General features: G+C 34.2%; 4 protein-coding genes and 1 pseudogene across 4 annotated transcripts; 1 reads left to right on the top strand and 4 right to left on the bottom strand.

The window, feature by feature from the left end:
• Positions 1-1,016: 1,016 nt before the first annotated feature.
• On the bottom strand, positions 1,017-2,581 carry LOC111437402 (acid phosphatase 1-like). Its single transcript, XM_023075364.1, has 3 exons — positions 2,105-2,581; positions 1,674-1,883; positions 1,017-1,277 (listed from the first exon to the last, which is right to left on the bottom strand). The coding sequence occupies exons 1-3, from the start codon at positions 2,485-2,487 to the stop codon at positions 1,100-1,102; spliced, it is 771 nt and encodes a 256-aa protein (XP_022931132.1). The 5' UTR covers positions 2,488-2,581; the 3' UTR covers positions 1,017-1,099.
• Positions 2,582-6,465: 3,884 nt separating this feature from the next.
• Positions 6,466-8,183, bottom strand: LOC111437359 (60S ribosomal protein L23). The gene is made up of 4 exons (XM_023075282.1): positions 8,025-8,183; positions 7,595-7,879; positions 7,007-7,048; positions 6,466-6,714 (listed from the first exon to the last, which is right to left on the bottom strand). The coding sequence occupies exons 1-4, from the start codon at positions 8,035-8,037 to the stop codon at positions 6,632-6,634; spliced, it is 423 nt and encodes a 140-aa protein (XP_022931050.1). The 5' UTR covers positions 8,038-8,183; the 3' UTR covers positions 6,466-6,631.
• Positions 8,184-8,641: 458 nt separating this feature from the next.
• Positions 8,642-11,353, bottom strand: LOC111437357 (F-box protein At1g52495-like). The gene is made up of 2 exons (XM_023075280.1): positions 11,193-11,353; positions 8,642-9,850 (listed from the first exon to the last, which is right to left on the bottom strand). The coding sequence occupies exons 1-2, from the start codon at positions 11,331-11,333 to the stop codon at positions 8,762-8,764; spliced, it is 1,230 nt and encodes a 409-aa protein (XP_022931048.1). The 5' UTR covers positions 11,334-11,353; the 3' UTR covers positions 8,642-8,761.
• A 1,150-nt stretch (positions 11,354-12,503) lies between these two features.
• On the bottom strand, positions 12,504-18,066 carry LOC111437356 (homeobox-leucine zipper protein ROC2-like). The gene is made up of 9 exons (XM_023075278.1): positions 17,992-18,066; positions 15,487-15,687; positions 14,994-15,269; positions 14,514-14,621; positions 14,202-14,414; positions 13,695-13,869; positions 13,329-13,570; positions 13,136-13,255; positions 12,504-13,052 (listed from the first exon to the last, which is right to left on the bottom strand). The coding sequence occupies exons 2-9, from the start codon at positions 15,640-15,642 to the stop codon at positions 12,693-12,695; spliced, it is 1,650 nt and encodes a 549-aa protein (XP_022931046.1). The 5' UTR covers positions 15,643-15,687; positions 17,992-18,066; the 3' UTR covers positions 12,504-12,692.
• On the top strand, positions 15,853-17,167 carry LOC111437455 (annotated as a pseudogene).
• Positions 18,067-18,216: the final 150 nt, after the last annotated feature.

Here is an 18,216-nt window from a genome sequence, read left to right as displayed (position 1 = left end):
TACAAAGTGTAATTAAACCACCAATTTTTTATTTATTAAATTGTGTTTGACGTGTAATGTAAATGGGAGATGGATTTGTAAAGAACAAAATAAAATATTCCATTATACCGTCTTTCATATCGATATTCTCGTTATTTTTTCAAACAAATATTGATATTGATATTCTCATACTTTCAAAGATTATAAAGTATGAGACAATTTTATATCAAATTTTGAGCCCAAACATTTATGATGCACTTCAATAGAATCTTAACAGAATCTTTTATGACAAGCTTAGCAACGAATTTGGAAACAAAGAATCTAATTAATATCAATAAAAAAAAATCAAAGCGGATAATTTTGGAAAAGAAAATAATTAAATATCAAAACAAGATATTTTGAAGCAAATAAAAACAAAAACCTAAATTTGAGGCAACAATTACAATTTAAATTAAAAAAAAAAAAAAAAGAAAGAAAGAAAAAGGGCATATGGAATCAGCATCCACTATGAACAATTGATTTTTAATTTTTTTTTTTAAATAATTTTGAGGTTGAAGGATATTGTGAAAGAAATTGGAACATGAAGCAGATTCCATATATCAAAATTTGCAGAATAAGAGACAGATTCCTTTAATATAGAGATGTTTCCCTTTGCCAAATTCCATTTGTTCAAGTTCTTCATAAAAGTTCATTGTGTTAAATAATTTAATTTTTTATTTTCCTTTTAAAAAGGCAAGTGTCACCATAGTGTTGCAATTATTAGATATAAATTAATTAGCTACAATATTTTCATCTTAGTTTTCCATTTAATAATATAACACCAACCCAACTTTTTAATTAGAGTTCACTTCCGTAAACTATTTGAAATGCGAATATAATCTTATGTTACTCCAAAAAGTTAATAAGATATCGTGATCTTATAAATAATTCTATTAAAGAAGAATTTTCGTTGGTATCACTTTACAAAAATTAAAAGATGTCAAATTAAATATATATATATATATTGGTTTAAAAATATAAAATATAAAAGTATATAATAACGAAATAAAGTTTATATGATAAAAATATATATAGTATTTTATATGTCACATAAGACATGAGAAATAGATAAATATTGAGATTAGGCCACGTAGTACATGGAATTGGGGAGTTTGAATCTTCTATCAGCAGCGGGAAGGCCTTCAAAGCTGCTCCACTGGTCACCAACAATGCCCCAAATGTGGTAGCCTTCATCAACAAGCCTTTGCCTTGCTTTTATTTTGTATTTTTGCACTTCTTTTCCTTCATCTTCAAGACCCCTGTTCATCATCACCAAAAATTTTAATAAATTAGAGTTAAATTACCATTTTAACCTTCAAACTTTTATTTAATTTTGTATCTAAAAAAATCTTAGATACTTTTTAATATTCATATATTTATTGGAGGCATAATTAAAAATTTAATGCAATTCTATTTTAGCTCTAATTTTTTTAATTGTTTTGAAAATTTAGAAGTATTAATATTTAATCTTTTTAAATTTAATAACAAAATTCGAATCTTTAATCATGGTAAAAAATACATATTAATTACTATTGATCTATACTCGTTTTAGCTAATATCGGTTCATTTAATATTCAAGTTGACTCATGGTCAACACCTTTTCGAAAAAGTCTCTTTTAAAGCATAATTTACGATAGGAGAGAAAAGAGAGAGACCTCAAAGTGAGAGCGGACCATCCATGAAATCCAACTTGTATGAGATTATCAACCGTTGGAGATCTAAGATCTTCGCCTCTCGAAGATATCAAAAAGATTTTAATCCCTTTGTCCCTTATAAGATTGAAGAGCTTCAACGTATGCTCAAGAGCTGGTGCCTTGCTGCTTCTCATCCACTCTTCTATGTCTGTTTCATTCAACTTTTCTCCTCTGTTTTACACGTTATCGTAAGCTACGCATAAATTTCACAAGAAAAGCTACAAGTTTCATTAGATAACACTCTCCGTTCTTCAAAATTGAAGTTTTTGTTACTACCCAGTTCTTAATTTTTAAACAAAAACGCTATCAAACATGATCATAGATTACTTTAGGTATACTATAGAGCTTTCGAATGTGCAATATCAATTAATAGTATTGTTGAAATGACTCACCCGAAACCGTGTTTCTTGTAGAAAGGAATGTTGGACAAAAGGGTATCATCAACATCAAAGATCCAAGCATCAGTGCCGTCACCTTCAGGGCTGCAACAAGTGCTGAGATAAAGCTTGACCTCTTCAATTGCCCTCTCAGAATCAGCGGTGTATTGGGAAGATGTCATGTACTTCTTGACATGGCTAATGCATTCTTGAGGCACAACTTCAAAGCCTTTAACATTGTTTAGCTCAACATTAACCCTCCAACTTTCACAATAGATTTTCAAGCTATCACCCAAATCCAAATGGCTCTTTTTTGGCCTCAAAATGTTCCAATCTCCACTAGCAAATGGTGCCAAAAGGGCTGAGAGAAGAAGCCAAAATGGCACAAGATTTGCCATTGCCAAAGTGGATGGGATTGTGGGGGAAGGGTTATTGGAGGGCTTTCTTCAAGAGAGAGTGGAGATAAGAGCCTGTGGGGTAAAGTGGAGTCAAAGGAAATTTATAGGAGAAGGATAATGAGAGCTAATTATAGCCATGTGTACAAAAAGGCTATTGGGTGTGCTTGACAACTGGATTTGGCCCCATTTCTATGCTTGATTGAAGGGTGGCTTGTGAAATCGCGATTAAATAAGAGAGATTTCTCACACCTATAAGCAATGTTTCGTTCCCCTCTCCCATAAGATCTTACAATCCACCCTCCTTAGAAGCCCAACATTCTCACTAGCCCACCATTCGGTGTTTAACTCTGATGTCATTTGTAACTGTCCAAACTCACCGTTAGCAGATATTGTCTGCTTTAATCCATTATGTATCTCAGTCAGCCTCACGGTTTTAAAATATGTCTGTTAGGGAAAAGTTCCCACAGCGTTACAAGCAATATTTCGTTTCCCTCTCTAACCAACGTGAGATCTCACATGAACGGGATGATTTGCATACCCCTGGTCACTTGTTCAAAAATATATATCTCAACCAACATGCCTAATTATTTTTATAGGTTATTCGGTGCTTTTAATGCTAGCAATATAGTGGAGCCAAGTATTATAGAAAAACCCAAAATACAAAGACTATAAATGCAATTAAATCTCTTAATCAAAGGGTGAGTAGGGGCCTCATACTAGACATTATTGTTACAGATGAGAATACAAAATAGATAAGTTTTAGTCTAAGGGTCAGTAGGGCCATCAAACTAGACATTATTATTGAAAGTAGAGAGAGAATTTAAACATATGATTCTTTCCATCGATGATACAATATTGTAACCAATTGAACTATACCACACGAACCACGACGGCAATATATTGTCCACCAATCAATTGATACAAATAAAGTAAAAGACATTTAAATGGTAATGGGAAAATTTGTAGGTAAGATTGAAGTTGAAGACAAACAAGTAATCTGTGCACTTTTTGACTTAGGATTTGCAAGGAAACAAAAGGTAGAAAAAGTTCACTACAAGCTTTGAAAGGAATCTTTCTTAGTCTATTATGTGGCCCACCAAAAGGAATAAAGACAAAAGATGGTGGACACAAAAGCAAGGGGCCAACATTTATCCACTAATTTTACCCTAATCACTAATGTGTACTAAAAAATAAAAACATGAAAGTGATATGATTTTGGGGGAATTAAAATTTTTTTACCCCCTAAAACTTTATCAATTTTCTTAAACTTTAAATTTAAATAATTTTATTATAAAAACTATTTTACAGTATAATTTTACGACCTTATAAACACCCTACTGAAGGACTAACTCTAGTAATATGATATCATTTGTAACAATTTAAACCTAATGTAAGATCTAACAATGAGGTGTCTAATATCCTCGTTGACACACATTTCAGTGTCTGGCTTATATCTATTTGTAATGGCTCAAGCCCACACCACTAGCAAATATTGTTAACTTTAGTCTGTTACGTATCGTAGTTAGCCTCATATTTAAAAACAGATCGGTTAGGGAAAGCACTCTTCTAGTATTTCACGGTCTAGGTGAAAGAAAATCAGCAATCCTCAAGGATGCAGGCAAAAACCAAGATACATTTATGAATGAGAGAGAGAGAGAGATTTAAGCAATAACTATTGAGGAAAAAAATCATACAGAATCTGTAATTACTGCATAAACTTATGAGCAAATAATTGAAAGCAAAAAACAGAGAACATTGAAAGGCAGAAATAATTGAAGAGCAACAAAATTGGATGAAATTAAGAAAGTTTTCAAACGCTTTACAAATTTGATAATTGGAAGGCAGAGAAGAAATAGGTAAGTATATGCAAAAAACTCTATCTCAGAGTTAATTACATGAACAAAAAAAAATTCCCCATCTATCTCCCATACAAAACAAACCCATTTTAGAGTTCTTGTTTCTGGTAAGAACCCATGAAAGACCCTTCATTATTCCACAATTTACAGAAATGGGTATCAAAAGAAACAAGAAAAATCACCACAAAAACAGAGAGAATTCAAATTCAATGAAGCAAGCCATCATCAAAGTTAAGAGAATAGCTTTGAAGATCATAACTGTACTGAACTGTTCTCTTTTGCAGTCTCAAGTTGTGCTTCCACTGATACTTGAGCTTCAGAATCAAGTGTCTCAAAGAAGATGAACAGCTCAAAGGAGGCGTTTTTGAATCGCCCACATAAGAAATTGAAGACCCAGAATTTGCAATTCTGTTTCCAAGCCTTAGGAATTGCCATTTCCACAAACTAAACCCTAGAACTTTCATTTTGGGGCCTTCAGAATTGGAGAGAATTTGAGAGAAATGAAGGGAAAAGCCAAAAGGAAGAGATTTTGAAATGATACCTTTTTTTTTCTATTTCTTTTTTTCTTGAAGGACAGATCTGGTCCCAAATTTGAGAGAAATTAAGGGAAAATGAAGAGATTTTTCTTTTTCTCTTTATTTTTTGCAGTTGAGGACAGGGTTGGTCCCAATTTTGCTGAGAGGGTCTTAAAGGACTGAGAGCTTAAATGAGGTAATGTCAGAATCATCAGCAACGCCAACCGCACCAAGGGGGGAAAAAGTTGAGGCCTTTTGTCCTATTTTAGATTGAATTTTGTTGAAGTCTCTCATCTGCTAATACTTATTGTTGTGTTTTAACAGTTTTAATGTGTCTGGTATACCATAGAAAATTTTGCCTTTCCTTTTACAATGTGAGATCTTTTAGTTTCAATTTTGTAAAAGTTCAAGTACACTTATAGTAGTTATTGTTCATTTTGATATGTTATCTATTGCAGTCAACCTCACCGTTCTAAAACATATTTACAAGAGAGAGGTTTCGACACTCTTAAAAGTAATATTTCGTTCACATCTACCATCGACTTGTGATATTTTCTTTTTCACTCAAGGGATGGCTTTTTTTTTTAATTAAAAAAAAAACCTTTTACTTTCCCGAAAACTGCAAGCTGGGGAAAAAAAAGGTTTAAAACAATGTCCCTTTGGCAAAATTTCTTACCCAACTCCTACCGTGGCTGTGGCAGCGGAGAAGAAAGTAGGGAACAATTCACTCAGACATGAATTTTTGGGTATGCAGAGAGTAAAGGAGATAGAGAAAGCATAAATAAGTCTACTTTTTTTTTTTTATGCTTTTTTTGGTTCGTAAATTACGTGTAAAGTAGAGTGAAGTGTGGCAGAAGGATGTGGAAAAGATAACATGATTCCTGATCCTCATCAGCTCCACCCCATTCTTTCTGCAAAAATATTTAATAACGAATAAAACACACATCTAATTACTAAATTTTAAACTTCTTTTCACTGACAATTATATTTTTTAATTTCTGGAAATTTTAGTTTATTGTTAATTCAATTCATGTGTTTCTTCGTCTTCTTTATTAATGTTTCCAAAATTTAATAACTAAAAAGTTATTTTTTAAACAAATTGTTATTATTTTTAAATTAAGGAAAAATATTCTCAATTCCTGAAAGAGACCAGCAATGGACTTCAGTTCATAAACTTCTAAAATCTAGTAATGCAATTGAAGATGATAATTATTTCCTTCTTTCTTTTTTGTAGAATTTCCAAATGTTCCAAGTGTTCATCGAATGTCCTAGTTTTTATAGAAAACAAAATCTAATTTTATCAACGATCCACGTATGGAGGAAGAATCACGAATCAATCAATCAGAGAGGCATATATGGCATTAAACAAACATGGAAATGGAAACTTCTCTAGTTTTTCCTGTTCCTGATTCTTGTAGACTTATGTGAGGGGAAAATTTTATGTTCAGAATTCCGATACCTCGTTAATTCCCGAGAGGACCGATATCCACAACCACGACCCTCACTGCAATGCCTAGAAATGATAAGGTTTCCTCCCGATCATTTCCTTCCCTACCCTGCAGACACTCTGATAGGGAGATTTTGAATGGGTACCAGAAATCAAATCATGGGCACAAATTAACTTCATCTATAGAGATAAAACACATTGAGTATCAACCAAAACTCATAACGATAATTTCTTGTCAAGATAAAGTAAGTTAATCCCAACAATGAAATTTAATCATATAATCCTAGCCTAGAAGGATAAAAACGACAATTCACTTGATTTGATGGTCAAACAATAGCATTGGCAGCACTTGCAATTCTCGGCCAGAGATCCGCACATTCCTTTCCAATTGGGCCTGTTATAGCAGAACCTGCGAGACCCAAGAAAATAACCATTCAAATCCATGGAAGCAAAATAAACGAAGTATGAAGGCCAGAACACCTCCAAAGCATAGAGAATCAAAATTATCAGTACTATAAAACTACATTTCTAGCTGTTCGGGTGCATTATTCCAGAGAAATAACACATCAACAAAAGTGAAATATCGAGGGCGTGATGATTTCTCTTCTTCTATTGTAAATGAATACAGAAGATTAACATGTTACATATCATTTTCTAGATCACATATGAACTATATACATTAAAGAAGGAGAAGATCATACCTTTCATCTCTCCTTTGGGATTCACGATGACACCAGCATTATCTGCACAAGGAAAAAGAATCTTATTCAACAACTATATAATTCGATTTTATATGGGTGAAGACATGAAACAGTCCTAAAAAATTGACAACAATATGATACTAAACACATAACCCGATAGCCATTCTTATAATAAAAACGCTACTACTAGATCACATAGTAAGCCATTTAATCCAAAGTGAAAAATGGAGATATTCGCTTCTCTGAATAACCCTTGCCATCGAATTAAAATAGAAAGCACCAAAATTACTCCCAATAACAATCTACACAGACCATGTTTGTGTGAAACTAAACTAACAGAGTAATAGGATTTTCTTAACCCAAATTTCATCCACAACACATAAAGAACAGAAATCATCCACAAATTTTAAGATGGATTCAATCAACAAAGAATAACCGCCGATACTACATCCAATATCAACAATCCAACCGATCACTGTTAACTAGAACGATAACTATATGCCTAAACAAACTAACCTAAACGCAAGATAACATGGTATAAAAATGATCGGAAGCGAAATACGACAGATAATTTAAGTAGTGAATTACCTTCGAAGTACATAAAGACACCATCCTTTCGGCGCCATGGCTTGCGCTGCCTGACAATAACAGCAGGCAGCACCTTCTTCCTGAGGTCAGGTTTTCCCTTCTTGACCGTCGCCATGACCATGTCACCAACACAAGCAGATGGCAGACGGTTGAGGCGGCCCTTGATCCCCTTCACCGAAATGATATAGAGGTTCTTAGCTCCTGTGTTATCGGCACAGTTCACTGTAGCCGCCACAGGAAGACCTAGCGACATCCTAAATTTATTCCCGGCGGAACCTCCCCTACCTAAATAGATACACAACAATAAAAAATCTCAAATCTAAGAGTATGAAAACAGTAGCAAAACAAAGATCGAATCAACTAGTGCGTTTACAGTTACATATAAAGAGAACGTCGGGAACAAAATGGAGATAGAACGATCAAACCATACCTCGCTTCGACATTGTCGACGGGCTCTCTAGCTGCCTTCTCTATCCTCCGATCAAAAAAGCAAATGTTAACAAATGCGGTTCTTAATATATGAAAGACGACGGCGCAGAGTCTACGTTGGCTGGGGTTAGGGTTTTAGTCGATGTGTCTAAACGCAGTTCTTTACTGTTCTTTCCGTGTTTTGCTAAGCCCGTTTCACGTGACTTAATACGACATCGTTTCATTGATTAATAGGAAAAACTAAAACAAACTTTACCCTAAATTATTAGTGATTATTAATTTTTACTGCAAGTTCAAGTGCTTGTGTTTCTTTTTTAAATTATTGAAAAAATCCTACCTATTGACACTACATGTTAGGTTAGTAATCAAATATCAAACCTTAACTATTCATAATTGATACTAACATTGGTTATAAACGTCAAAATATTTTTAATTTTCGAAATAATATTAAAAGTAAGGTTGTAACCCTATTTTTCAAGAGTTAGTCGGATTGACCCAACAAAAAAGTGTAACCCTCGAATTCATCCAAATTTTTTATTTTCCAAGAAATCATCTCGAAGGAAAGAAAGCAATAATGATTATAGTCAACCAAATGAAACATTGAAGCAAAATGTGAAGACTCAAATCTACATGAGTGACCATGAGTGTTATTGAATGAAGCTTAACGGGTGGACACATCCCAACCGAGTTGGTAGGGTTTAAATATCTGGGCTCTACTCATTACGAACATTACCGCAATCAACCAAGCTGAACACACTCGTAAGGTAAGAACATGAAGTCAGAAACATCCGTACATCCCAAGCTCTCATCAAATCGGTGAACAATCTCAACTTTCCCACTTCCAATATCACAACAAACCACTACCTCCGTCGTGTTCAAGTAAATCCTTTCCGAATCCCATGCCTGAAACCCCACAATCCCAACAATTCTCCGCCCAACCGCCGCCGTCGCCGCCCTTGCGCACAAGGTGTTTGCGATAATGCCAACGAGACTTTCAACGTTTAATCTACTCTTCAAACCCCACAAAGACGATGCCTTATCCTGAAGAATCCAAATCTCAATAACCTCGCCGTTGGTCGACGCCATCACCACCTCCCCACCCGCGACGGCGAGGCAACGGGAGAATACTTCCCGGCGATACTCCGGTTCCTCAAATGGAAATCCCACTTTCAGAAATTCGTTTTTGAGCAAATCGAAAGCGTAAATCATCGATCGAAACTCCAGCCAGTAAAACACCCCGTTTAGAACCACCGCCGACGGCCCTTCGAAGGGCAAAAACAATGAATCCATCGCCAAATTGAAGGCCAAGTGCCGCCATTCCCCTGTTTCAGACGAGAAAATCTCCATCGGTTCGAGCCCTAAATTCCCAAATCGAAGAATGGTGAACGAAACAGAATCGTGGGAATGGAATCCGATCTTAACGCCGGTGAAGAGATTCCTTGGTTTTGGGATTGGAATCAGGCGATTGGAGGTGGGATTCCAGACAGAGTAGTTGACAATAGGGTTTTGATTGGATTTGCCGCAGAGAAGAAGGCCGTTGCTAGAGGCAATCAGTTTATAGAAATGGGTGTTAAGAATATTGAGAGAGGAAGGGAAGAAGTGAATCGGGACGCCATTTTTGCTGATGGTGGAGCCCTGAAAGAAGAAGCCATGGTGCAGAGGAGAGGAAATGGCGGCATGAAGAAGGAGAGGTATGGTGGAAATATGGGTTTGCCAGAGCTTAGAGACACAGTTTGCTTTAGCGAGAGATCTTAGAGAGAAGTGGCGAAGAATTTCAATTATGATGTCCTCTGGTAAGTAGCTGCTGCTGTTCATCGCCATGGCTTCCTGATGAAGAAGAAGCCAAGATTTTAGAATATATGTATATTGAATTAAATCTTGGAGAAAAAGAAATCAACAAATATTTTTAAATATGTATATAAAATATTAAATCTCGGAGAAAAATAATTCAGTGTCTTTCTTGCGCAGTCGGAAAGATGCATCGTTTATTACTCTCTACTTTTCAATTAGTCCAAATAATTAAAAAAATACCTATAAATTATTAATTTTAGTTCAATAAAATAAACATTATAATTATAGACGTTTTTAGAATTTATTTAGTCAAATTGATGGTTTTAAATGCTGATTATTTATTATTTTCATTCATTTTCATGGTGGAAGAAAGATGAGAGAATAAGCAATTTCGAGTAAGAATATTTTTGAGCAAGAGTATTTAAAATTTTGAAAAATAACAAAATATTTTTTAAATTCGGTGAGAGTATCTTTTAGTTTTTAAAAAATATTAGAGGTCTTTTTAAATTGGAATTTTCTATAATTGGCTATTTGGATATTTAGTTAGTTAAAGATTGTGTTTAAGTTTTTATATATGTTGTTTCTAATTTCTAATTAGCTATTTGGATATTTAGTTAGTTACCTTCTCCACTCGATTGAGAAAAAATAAAAATTAATTTAATTTTTAATATAAATATTGTGAGTTTTGAGATATTTATTAATGAGTGTGATACATTAATTTCATACAAATATCCTTAAATTAGTAGGTTTCAATTAGAGATGCCTACGAGATGTAGTGGGGACAAAGAAACTTTCCTCGTTCCCATCCTAGCCACTTCCAAAATTTTCATCTAAACTTTCCTCGTTCCCATCCTAGCCACTTCCAAATTTTTCATCTAAACTTTCCTCGTTCCCATTCTAGCCACTTCCAAAATTTTCATCTAATGATCTAGTAGATAATATTTCTCATTTATTATTCTATTTAAAAATAATTATTTTAAAGTTTCCGTCGATATAATCTTCGTAGAAAATTATAAAATAATTCTAATAAATAAATATATTTTATAAGGAAATATATATATATATATATATAATATTTTATCTAACATTATTTCTAAAATTTATAATTTTAATATTAAAACATAATCTCTAATAATTAAAAAATATTTTAATTTAAATATTAAAATTAGAATCTCATTGTATATTAAAATATAGCAATATACATTGAGAATGTATAAGCCAATGGAGAGCAACGAAGAATTCTAAACACAGTCGTTTGGGTTTGATTAACATTTGTTTAGGAATTCATTTATCTGACCTACACTTATGTTATAATTAATTAAATAAATAAATAAATAAGGGCGGTATTTATTCATCTAAAATAAGAAATTATACTTACTCTGGCAGCGGATGAAACGACGGCGGTTTTGGTCAGCATCTGAAATTCCGGCGATAAACAACGACGGAGGAAGTGGAGGAGCCGCCGATGGTTGCCTGAAGCTTGGTCGTTGAATAATGGTTTAAAGAGCAATACGCTCATCTGTAATGGCCAAAAGGGGAAGTTCCATATAAAGAGAGGAGCAATGCATTCTCAATCGGTATCTAATGAGGAAATTATTAAGTTTTTTCCTTGTTAAATATGGAGGTGTTGTTGGAGGGAATTGTGACCCTTTTTTTTGTCCTTTTCTGTTATTTTGAATCTTTTAAGAAAAATATTAATTATTAAAAAAAAACTAATTATTTCAAATTAGGAAGGTAATAAGTGTCTTAGTTATGGATACTAATTACTATTTGTTTTATTAAATAAGTATAACAATTGGTCCAAGCATGCTTCCTTTTTTAATTATATCTTTTTAGGTCAACTTGTTCCCAAGCATGATTCATTGCCATCTCTATTATTATGCATTTAATATTATTCTTCACAAAAAAAAAAACAAAAAAAAAATCAATTTCATTTATAATTATAAATTTAAATTGGAGAAAATACTATTTTGTTAGTATACTTTCAATTCCATTCCATATATAAAAAGTTTTAATTATAAAATATTGATTGACCTCACCAATTAAACAACTAATAATAACAGGTCAATTAAATTAATATAAAGTGATAGATAGATTAATAGGCTAATGTCACACAAATTTAATAATGACCATATGTAAAAACTATTCTCAATCATTAATAATTTTCTAAAAAATTATATATTTAATGTAATGAATAGCAAACACAAAATAAATAGTACCTGAGATAAAAGTTCAGTCTATATTTATCATCATATGGGTTCACCTCTCCAATTAACTTTCTAACTAATAAAATATAAAGATGATAAAAAAAACTGAATTTAATATATTGAGAAATAAATACCAAAATAAATAAATTAAGATGCATACTCTTTAATTATGCCCAAAAAGCTTGAACTTTGAAGTTCCACAACAAACAACACTCCAACTTTGGTCAAAGATTCTTGAAAGAAGAAGAGAATACTCTTTAATTGAGCTGTGTGTTAAAAGAGTGGTAAGGAGAAGTGTTTGTATGATTTTAAGACTATGAAATTAAACTCATAATCACATAAAAATTATTTAATTGGAACTTAACTTCCAAGATTAGTAAAAATTACAAAAAAAAACTCTCCATGGTTAATGAATAAACAAATTTACTAACCATAAAAACCCTCTTTCTTTTAGAGTATTGAAAGGATAATGTGCGAACATTCAAGTAAAGAAAAAAAAGCAAGAAATGGAAACTCCCTACAAATTGAAGAAACAAACCTGCATAAATTGTAGCCTAGGACGTCATCATAGGTTCAATGCTAGTAGTAGAACGAATAGGGAAAAGAATAGAAACAATTGTGCATGAAAATGAAAGGTTTCCTCGTTACCTGAGTTTTATTCTATCTCACCATTAAAGGGTTGTAGTATTATTCCATTCAGAGTTCAGATCATCTTCAACGACGTTTGGAGATTGGATATGAGTTATCTGATCAACGACAGCATTCATGTAACCACTCATTTCTTCAATTACTCGATCAACTTTCATATTTTCGAGCTCTCGGCGAATGCATATCGTCACCAAGGACGCGTTGGACTGTAGACCTCCCGGTCCAGCAGGCATTATGGCAAAACCAGAAGGTCTCAGACACAAACTTTCCTTACAAAACCTCGGTATGAGAGAGAGATGAACATCTGCTTCTGACATTCGTGACGATATGACGAAGGAACAATATTCATCCAATGAAGTCTCTTGTACGAAGAATTCAAGGGCCTGTTGCAAAAAACAAACATAAAATTGAAGTACAAAAGTTTTGGGGAAGGATCAGGTTGAGATGCTGATGTATAGAGAATCACCTCCACGACCTCGCCATCTCCTGTGTCGACTTTTGCACGTAAACTAATGCAGTTACTTTCATCTTCTGAGAAAAATACAACCGACGTCTTGAGCTGTGCCTGTGATTTTATGCTCAACCACTGTATGTAGTCATGTTAGTAAGCATTTTTCTGAATTGTTCTTAACGTTTAAAACTCAAGCTAAGGAGCGTACCTGAAGTTTCACATTATTTGTGTCCATATATGTTAAGAGTCTGAGGGGGGTTTGTGGGATATATATGGTAGTTGAGGCAATGTAATCATTGGGATAGCCACTGCTATGTGCATTCATGTCTCTCAGGATCCTTACTTTATCATCAGAAAATAAATCCCAAGTTTTTTCCCTTGGAAAGGGACTAACTGTTTCTATATAGACTTTCCTCAGGCTATCCCCAATTACCAAGAGATTTGGTAAACCTGTTATTCCATTAATCAAATAGTATGAGAATTTAACTTTAAAAAAAAAAAATGCAGATGCTTCAACGATGAACAATATTGAGAGAGCAGTCATGAACTTGGAAAATAAGAGCGTACACCATACCGTGGATTTCATCGAACATCTCTGAAGTTACTACCTTGCTACGTCTACGTTTCAAATTTTGTGATAACATGCTGACCCAGTGCTCTGCAGTTAAAGGAAAGTTCGAAGTGAATGTTGAGCATATATTTTTTGGGATATCAATCTCCTGTACCACTGAATTTTCAATCCATATAGCCTGTAATACAAAAAACAGAAAACAAAGGTCAAGCATAATAACTAAAAATGTGGAGTTTCAATCCTATTTTGGCCTTCTAATATCTACATTTTTAAATGTTATACACATAGGGAAACGTATACGACATATTTCTATATAGATTATTTTTTAAGTTCAATATTAGATATTCGAACCTCTAACTTTCTTAATCAATCATATATATATATATATATGAGTTAGAACTCTGTTTATATTGACAACATATCAATATTTTTCGTATGCATATATCATAAAAGTTGTGCGATAATACTCCAAAGCAGTTACTCAAAGATCATGGTCTTCTGTAAACAAACCTCACAATGAAAACCACGCTGCCGAATGATCACTCCTGATGGCCTCCGCCTGTATGCAATTTTCTGGGCAGGATCAGAGATTGCATCATCGAAATAATCAGTGGACACATCGAAAATTGCCCATGTATCTGGCACGATCATTTTCTTAAATCTCAAAAAGCGAATTCTCCCTCTTGGCAGGTATTCAGCTGGCAGTCTAAACTCGGCATTGACCTATCACATGATAAAAAGTTAATACGTTTTGTTTTCCATGTTGACGAGTTATCTCATCCAGCGTCTAAGAAAAAAAATGGGATCGAGCAGGTTGGTTACCAGTATCACTTCCAAAGTATCTGTTGTCCATAATGTTTTCAAAGGAGCGACAACAGCTTCCTCTGATCCATAACAAATTATGTTGGAAAACATTGAAGCCCATCGCTCCTGTAAATAGTGTGGATTATGTAAGAACATATACAAAAGATTAATGTAAATTACAACTTTGGTCCCAATGAATTTCATTCTTATAGTTTGATAAAATCTAATAAATAGTTTCTATGGTTCGATAAAAATCTCATAAATTGTCTTAAAGACAAATTATAATACATTAAATCATATTAACTAAATTCTAACTTTCGTGGATCGATTTGTAACTTAACCAAATATTAAATATACATATATCACAAACCTATCACTTTTTTAACTTACAAAAATTTTGGCCCAAAACAAAATAAACAAATGATCGAATGTGGTATGAAAGAACTTACACGGCAGATGAGATTATAGAGAATCAAAGCCGGGTTAAGGATATCTTACCGCATCCATCATTATCGAGGTCAGCAAACGTGAAGTAACAGGGAAAACTACACTCACAACGGAGCATTCCACTATAGATCCCTGAGGTGGTGGAGTGTGGAACATCTCTTGTATATCCTCTACTGAACCTACCACTGGAGGATGGAAAACCCAAGCGTTTGCAGTGACAGCTATTGTCATGAATTCCTTGTAAGCGGCTTTCATGATATTATTTAAATTTTGCAGTTCTAGGAAGCCAAGTTCATCATTGGAAAGAATGTCCATCGAACACGAATACTGCAATGTCAATTCTGTTAATAATTCTACCACACACTAAGAGCATGTTTGGGATTGAATCAATCGATTTACATATCGTTGAGAGTTATTTTGAATGATTAAAAAGATGATTTTAACCATTTCAAAATTACATCCAAACATGCCTCAATAGTAGTTCAGCAACCAACAAGTCTAGAACAACAAATAACAGTTGTTTGGTAGTAGAAGTAGAACATACATTTGAGATATTAGGTGAAACAACAGAGCCCATGTCAGGATCAGAAAGGCCATTTTCTGGACTATACTGTTCTCCCTGGTTATATTTCTGTTCCACAGATGGTTCATGAATCAATTGCTCAGTCTTGGGAAACTTAGTTTCTGTCTCATGCTTCATTTCTGAGCTCTGATTTTCGCGAAGATCCTCCAGCCTACGGGATGTCTGAAGTGAAAAGGAAGAAAAAAAAAAAAAAATCAACTAGTTTGACTAAGTTCCTTCACACATAATTTGGATCAGACTAGGTGATAAAACTCCTAATTGGATAACATATTTCCTAATGATCATATGCAAAATAAAATAGAAATTCAGTGAAGGCTCCAGCAAAGAATGCTTGAAATCTTGAGCCATTCTCAATGGTGATTTCTCATAAACTGTCCAAGGATGATTCTAGGACAAAATAGGCCGATAAAGTCCTTGCGCTATGGTCATGTCCAAGGTCTTAATTTGGACTCATTGAATTATAACACCAGATACTTGTCTGGAGTATTTCTAAAGGAAAAGGCTCTCCGGCAGCAAAGAGGGCACTGCCGTTTACAGCTACACTTGAACTACCACTCAACGCAAAAAAGTTCACATTTTATTGGTAGTAATCATGTATTTTTACAAAATTTAAATGATTTATAGAAGACTACTTAATTACGCATATAAAAAAACTATGAAGTGGATGAGTTGTAGTAAATTTAATGAATTCTCAGGACTCAAATCGTGGTGACAAATGGGTGGCGAAAGAAGGTAAAGGAGCTGATGATGGAGTTTCAGAGCCTAAGGCAGAGGATGATGACTGAGTACAAGGAAACGGTCTGGCAAAGATACTTCACGGTGACAGGAGAGCACCCGAATGAGGAGGTGACAGAGAAGATAATATTGAGTGGCAGGGAGGAGTTTTTGGGGAGGGCGATAGAGGAACACGGGCAGGGAAAGGTGGCAGAGACGATGAAGGAGATACAGGTCCGACACGGGGTGGTGAAGGAGATAGAGAAGCGCTTGCTAGAGCTGCACAAAGAGTTTTTGGACATGTCAGTGATGGCGGAGGCACAAGGGCAGGAAATGGATAACATTGAACACAATGTGATGAATGCTTCATAGCATGTCATGGGGCTATGGATTTGAAAACTGCTAAGGATTTGCAAAGGAATAGTAGGAAATGTATGTGTTTGGGGATTTTGCTAGTGTTTTTGCTTATTTTGGTTGTTGTTATCCCCATTGCTGTTTGTTTTTTAGTTCTTGTAAGATGGATCTTTCCATCTTTTTAAGAAATCCCAAGTTCTTTGATTTCTTCATTGCATACACTACCTTTCCAAGTTCCATATCGGAAATTACAATTACCGAATACGCTGGATGCTCCTTTATCAAGTCAGCGTCAACAACGGACTGCTAAATATTTCCTGGAGAGGAACTGGGGGCAGAAGAAAGGAAGTCGAAGTAGACTGCAAAAATATATCTTTAACATCTGAAATCAGAAACTTGATTGTAGAAGCCAATCTAAAATTTTTACCATTTCTCTGTACCAATCTGAATTTCGAAAGTGTCAATAATCTATTTTCTTATGAATTTGAATTAGTTTTGGAATTCTAAAACACGTCCAGATTGCTCATCTCTTCACTGGTCGGAGAAACGCTACACTTTGATGGATAAGGCTTAGATAAGGCTCTGCTTATAATTTCTATCAGAATTGTAGGAATAATCCAGTCTTACAATTCGAAACTAACACAGGCGGAATTATTTCCAGAGATTAAAATCAAAATATGACCCTCAGGAAACAGTAACTTATTGAAAAATAGCAATCAACGATTCAACACAAGTATAACACAATATTCAAAATTAACCGTGAATGTAGTATACTGCGCTTACTTCACTGTTCCAAGAAGTGTCAAGTGTGTGTGTGGTCATACTCTCATGCAATTTTATGCACGTCAACATTCGGATAGAAAAACATACTGATAGCTTAAGATAAAAATTCCGGTAGGATACTTGAAGAAGAAGCGGAAAAGAAATCTATATATGCCTACAGCTTTCTCGACATTTTAGATCAAATGAACAAGAAAAAAAGAACCGTGCAGAACAAAGGAAAATGGAATTCGAAATCTCCATAGATCAGAACGTTTAGTACTTAAGCATTGTTGATTTACGTCACAATATAACCAGAAATCCCCCCAAAAAAAACACCAAAGCGTCCATTATCTTTCTAATTCACTTCTTTTTCTTTTCTAAAACAAAATTTTGTGCAGTCATCGTCTGAATAATCGATCGATGCACTCAAAATAATCCAGAAAATCAACTGATCAAATCAAAGAGAAAGTACATGAAAACGTTGGCTCAGAGCGAAATTTCTAACGACGAAACAGGGAAATCGTAATTCCATTGGACGTTTAAAGAAATCAAAAACATAATTCACGGCGAATAAAATAGTTACGAAAGAAGAGCATATGGTTATACTCTAAAAGAATCGAGGTCTAGTTCGAGCACCTTCTGAGTGATCGCTTTGAGCTTCTGAGATCTTTGACGGCAGAAAGAGAAAATAGGGAGATGGAGGAGGAGAGAGGGAAAAATGTTAAATGTAGTCCATATATAAAGCTTTGGGGTCTGTTAAGAATGCCAGGCACTTCCACCGGAATTTCCGGTTTCTCTTCTCTGATTTCGCCAAATTATAGAATTGGAACAATACTCAAAAAAAAAAAAAAAAAAAAAAAA

This window comes from Cucurbita moschata, unplaced genomic scaffold (genome assembly GCF_002738365.1).
Source record: "Cucurbita moschata cultivar Rifu unplaced genomic scaffold, Cmos_1.0 Cmo_Scf00063, whole genome shotgun sequence".
Lineage (NCBI taxonomy): Eukaryota > Viridiplantae > Streptophyta > Magnoliopsida > Cucurbitales > Cucurbitaceae > Cucurbita > Cucurbita moschata.
Note: the sequence above shows the minus strand (reverse complement) of the source record. Positions and strands in the feature narration are given on the sequence as shown.

Excerpts from the sequence above, each read along its gene's own strand:
- LOC111437402 (XM_023075364.1), bottom strand. The coding sequence starts at position 2,487 with ATGGCAAATCTTGTGCCATTTTGGCTTCTTCTCTCAGCCCTTTTGGCA. Across the intron at positions 1,884-2,104 it reads TACAAGAAACACGGTTTCGG|AGGAGAAAAGTTGAATGAAA; the intron begins GTGAGTCATTTC and ends CGTGTAAAACAG. Across the intron at positions 1,278-1,673 it reads TGGTCCGCTCTCACTTTGAG|GGGTCTTGAAGATGAAGGAA; the intron begins GTCTCTCTCTTT and ends GATGATGAACAG.
- LOC111437359 (XM_023075282.1), bottom strand. Across the intron at positions 7,049-7,594 it reads TGTCTTTATGTACTTCGAAG|ATAATGCTGGTGTCATCGTG; the intron begins GTAATTCACTAC and ends TTCCTTGTGCAG. Across the intron at positions 6,715-7,006 it reads TCCCAAAGGAGAGATGAAAG|GTTCTGCTATAACAGGCCCA; the intron begins GTATGATCTTCT and ends TGGGTCTCGCAG.
- LOC111437357 (XM_023075280.1), bottom strand. The coding sequence starts at position 11,333 with ATGAGCGTATTGCTCTTTAAACCATTATTCAACGACCAAGCTTCAGGC. Across the intron at positions 9,851-11,192 it reads TCGTTTCATCCGCTGCCAGA|GAAGCCATGGCGATGAACAG; the intron begins GTAAGTATAATT and ends CTTCTTCATCAG.
- LOC111437356 (XM_023075278.1), bottom strand. The coding sequence starts at position 15,642 with ATGAAGCATGAGACAGAAACTAAGTTTCCCAAGACTGAGCAATTGATT. Across the intron at positions 14,622-14,993 it reads CCTCGATAATGATGGATGCG|GAGCGATGGGCTTCAATGTT; the intron begins GTAAGATATCCT and ends CACTATTTACAG. Across the intron at positions 13,256-13,328 it reads CAAATAATGTGAAACTTCAG|TGGTTGAGCATAAAATCACA; the intron begins GTACGCTCCTTA and ends GACTACATACAG.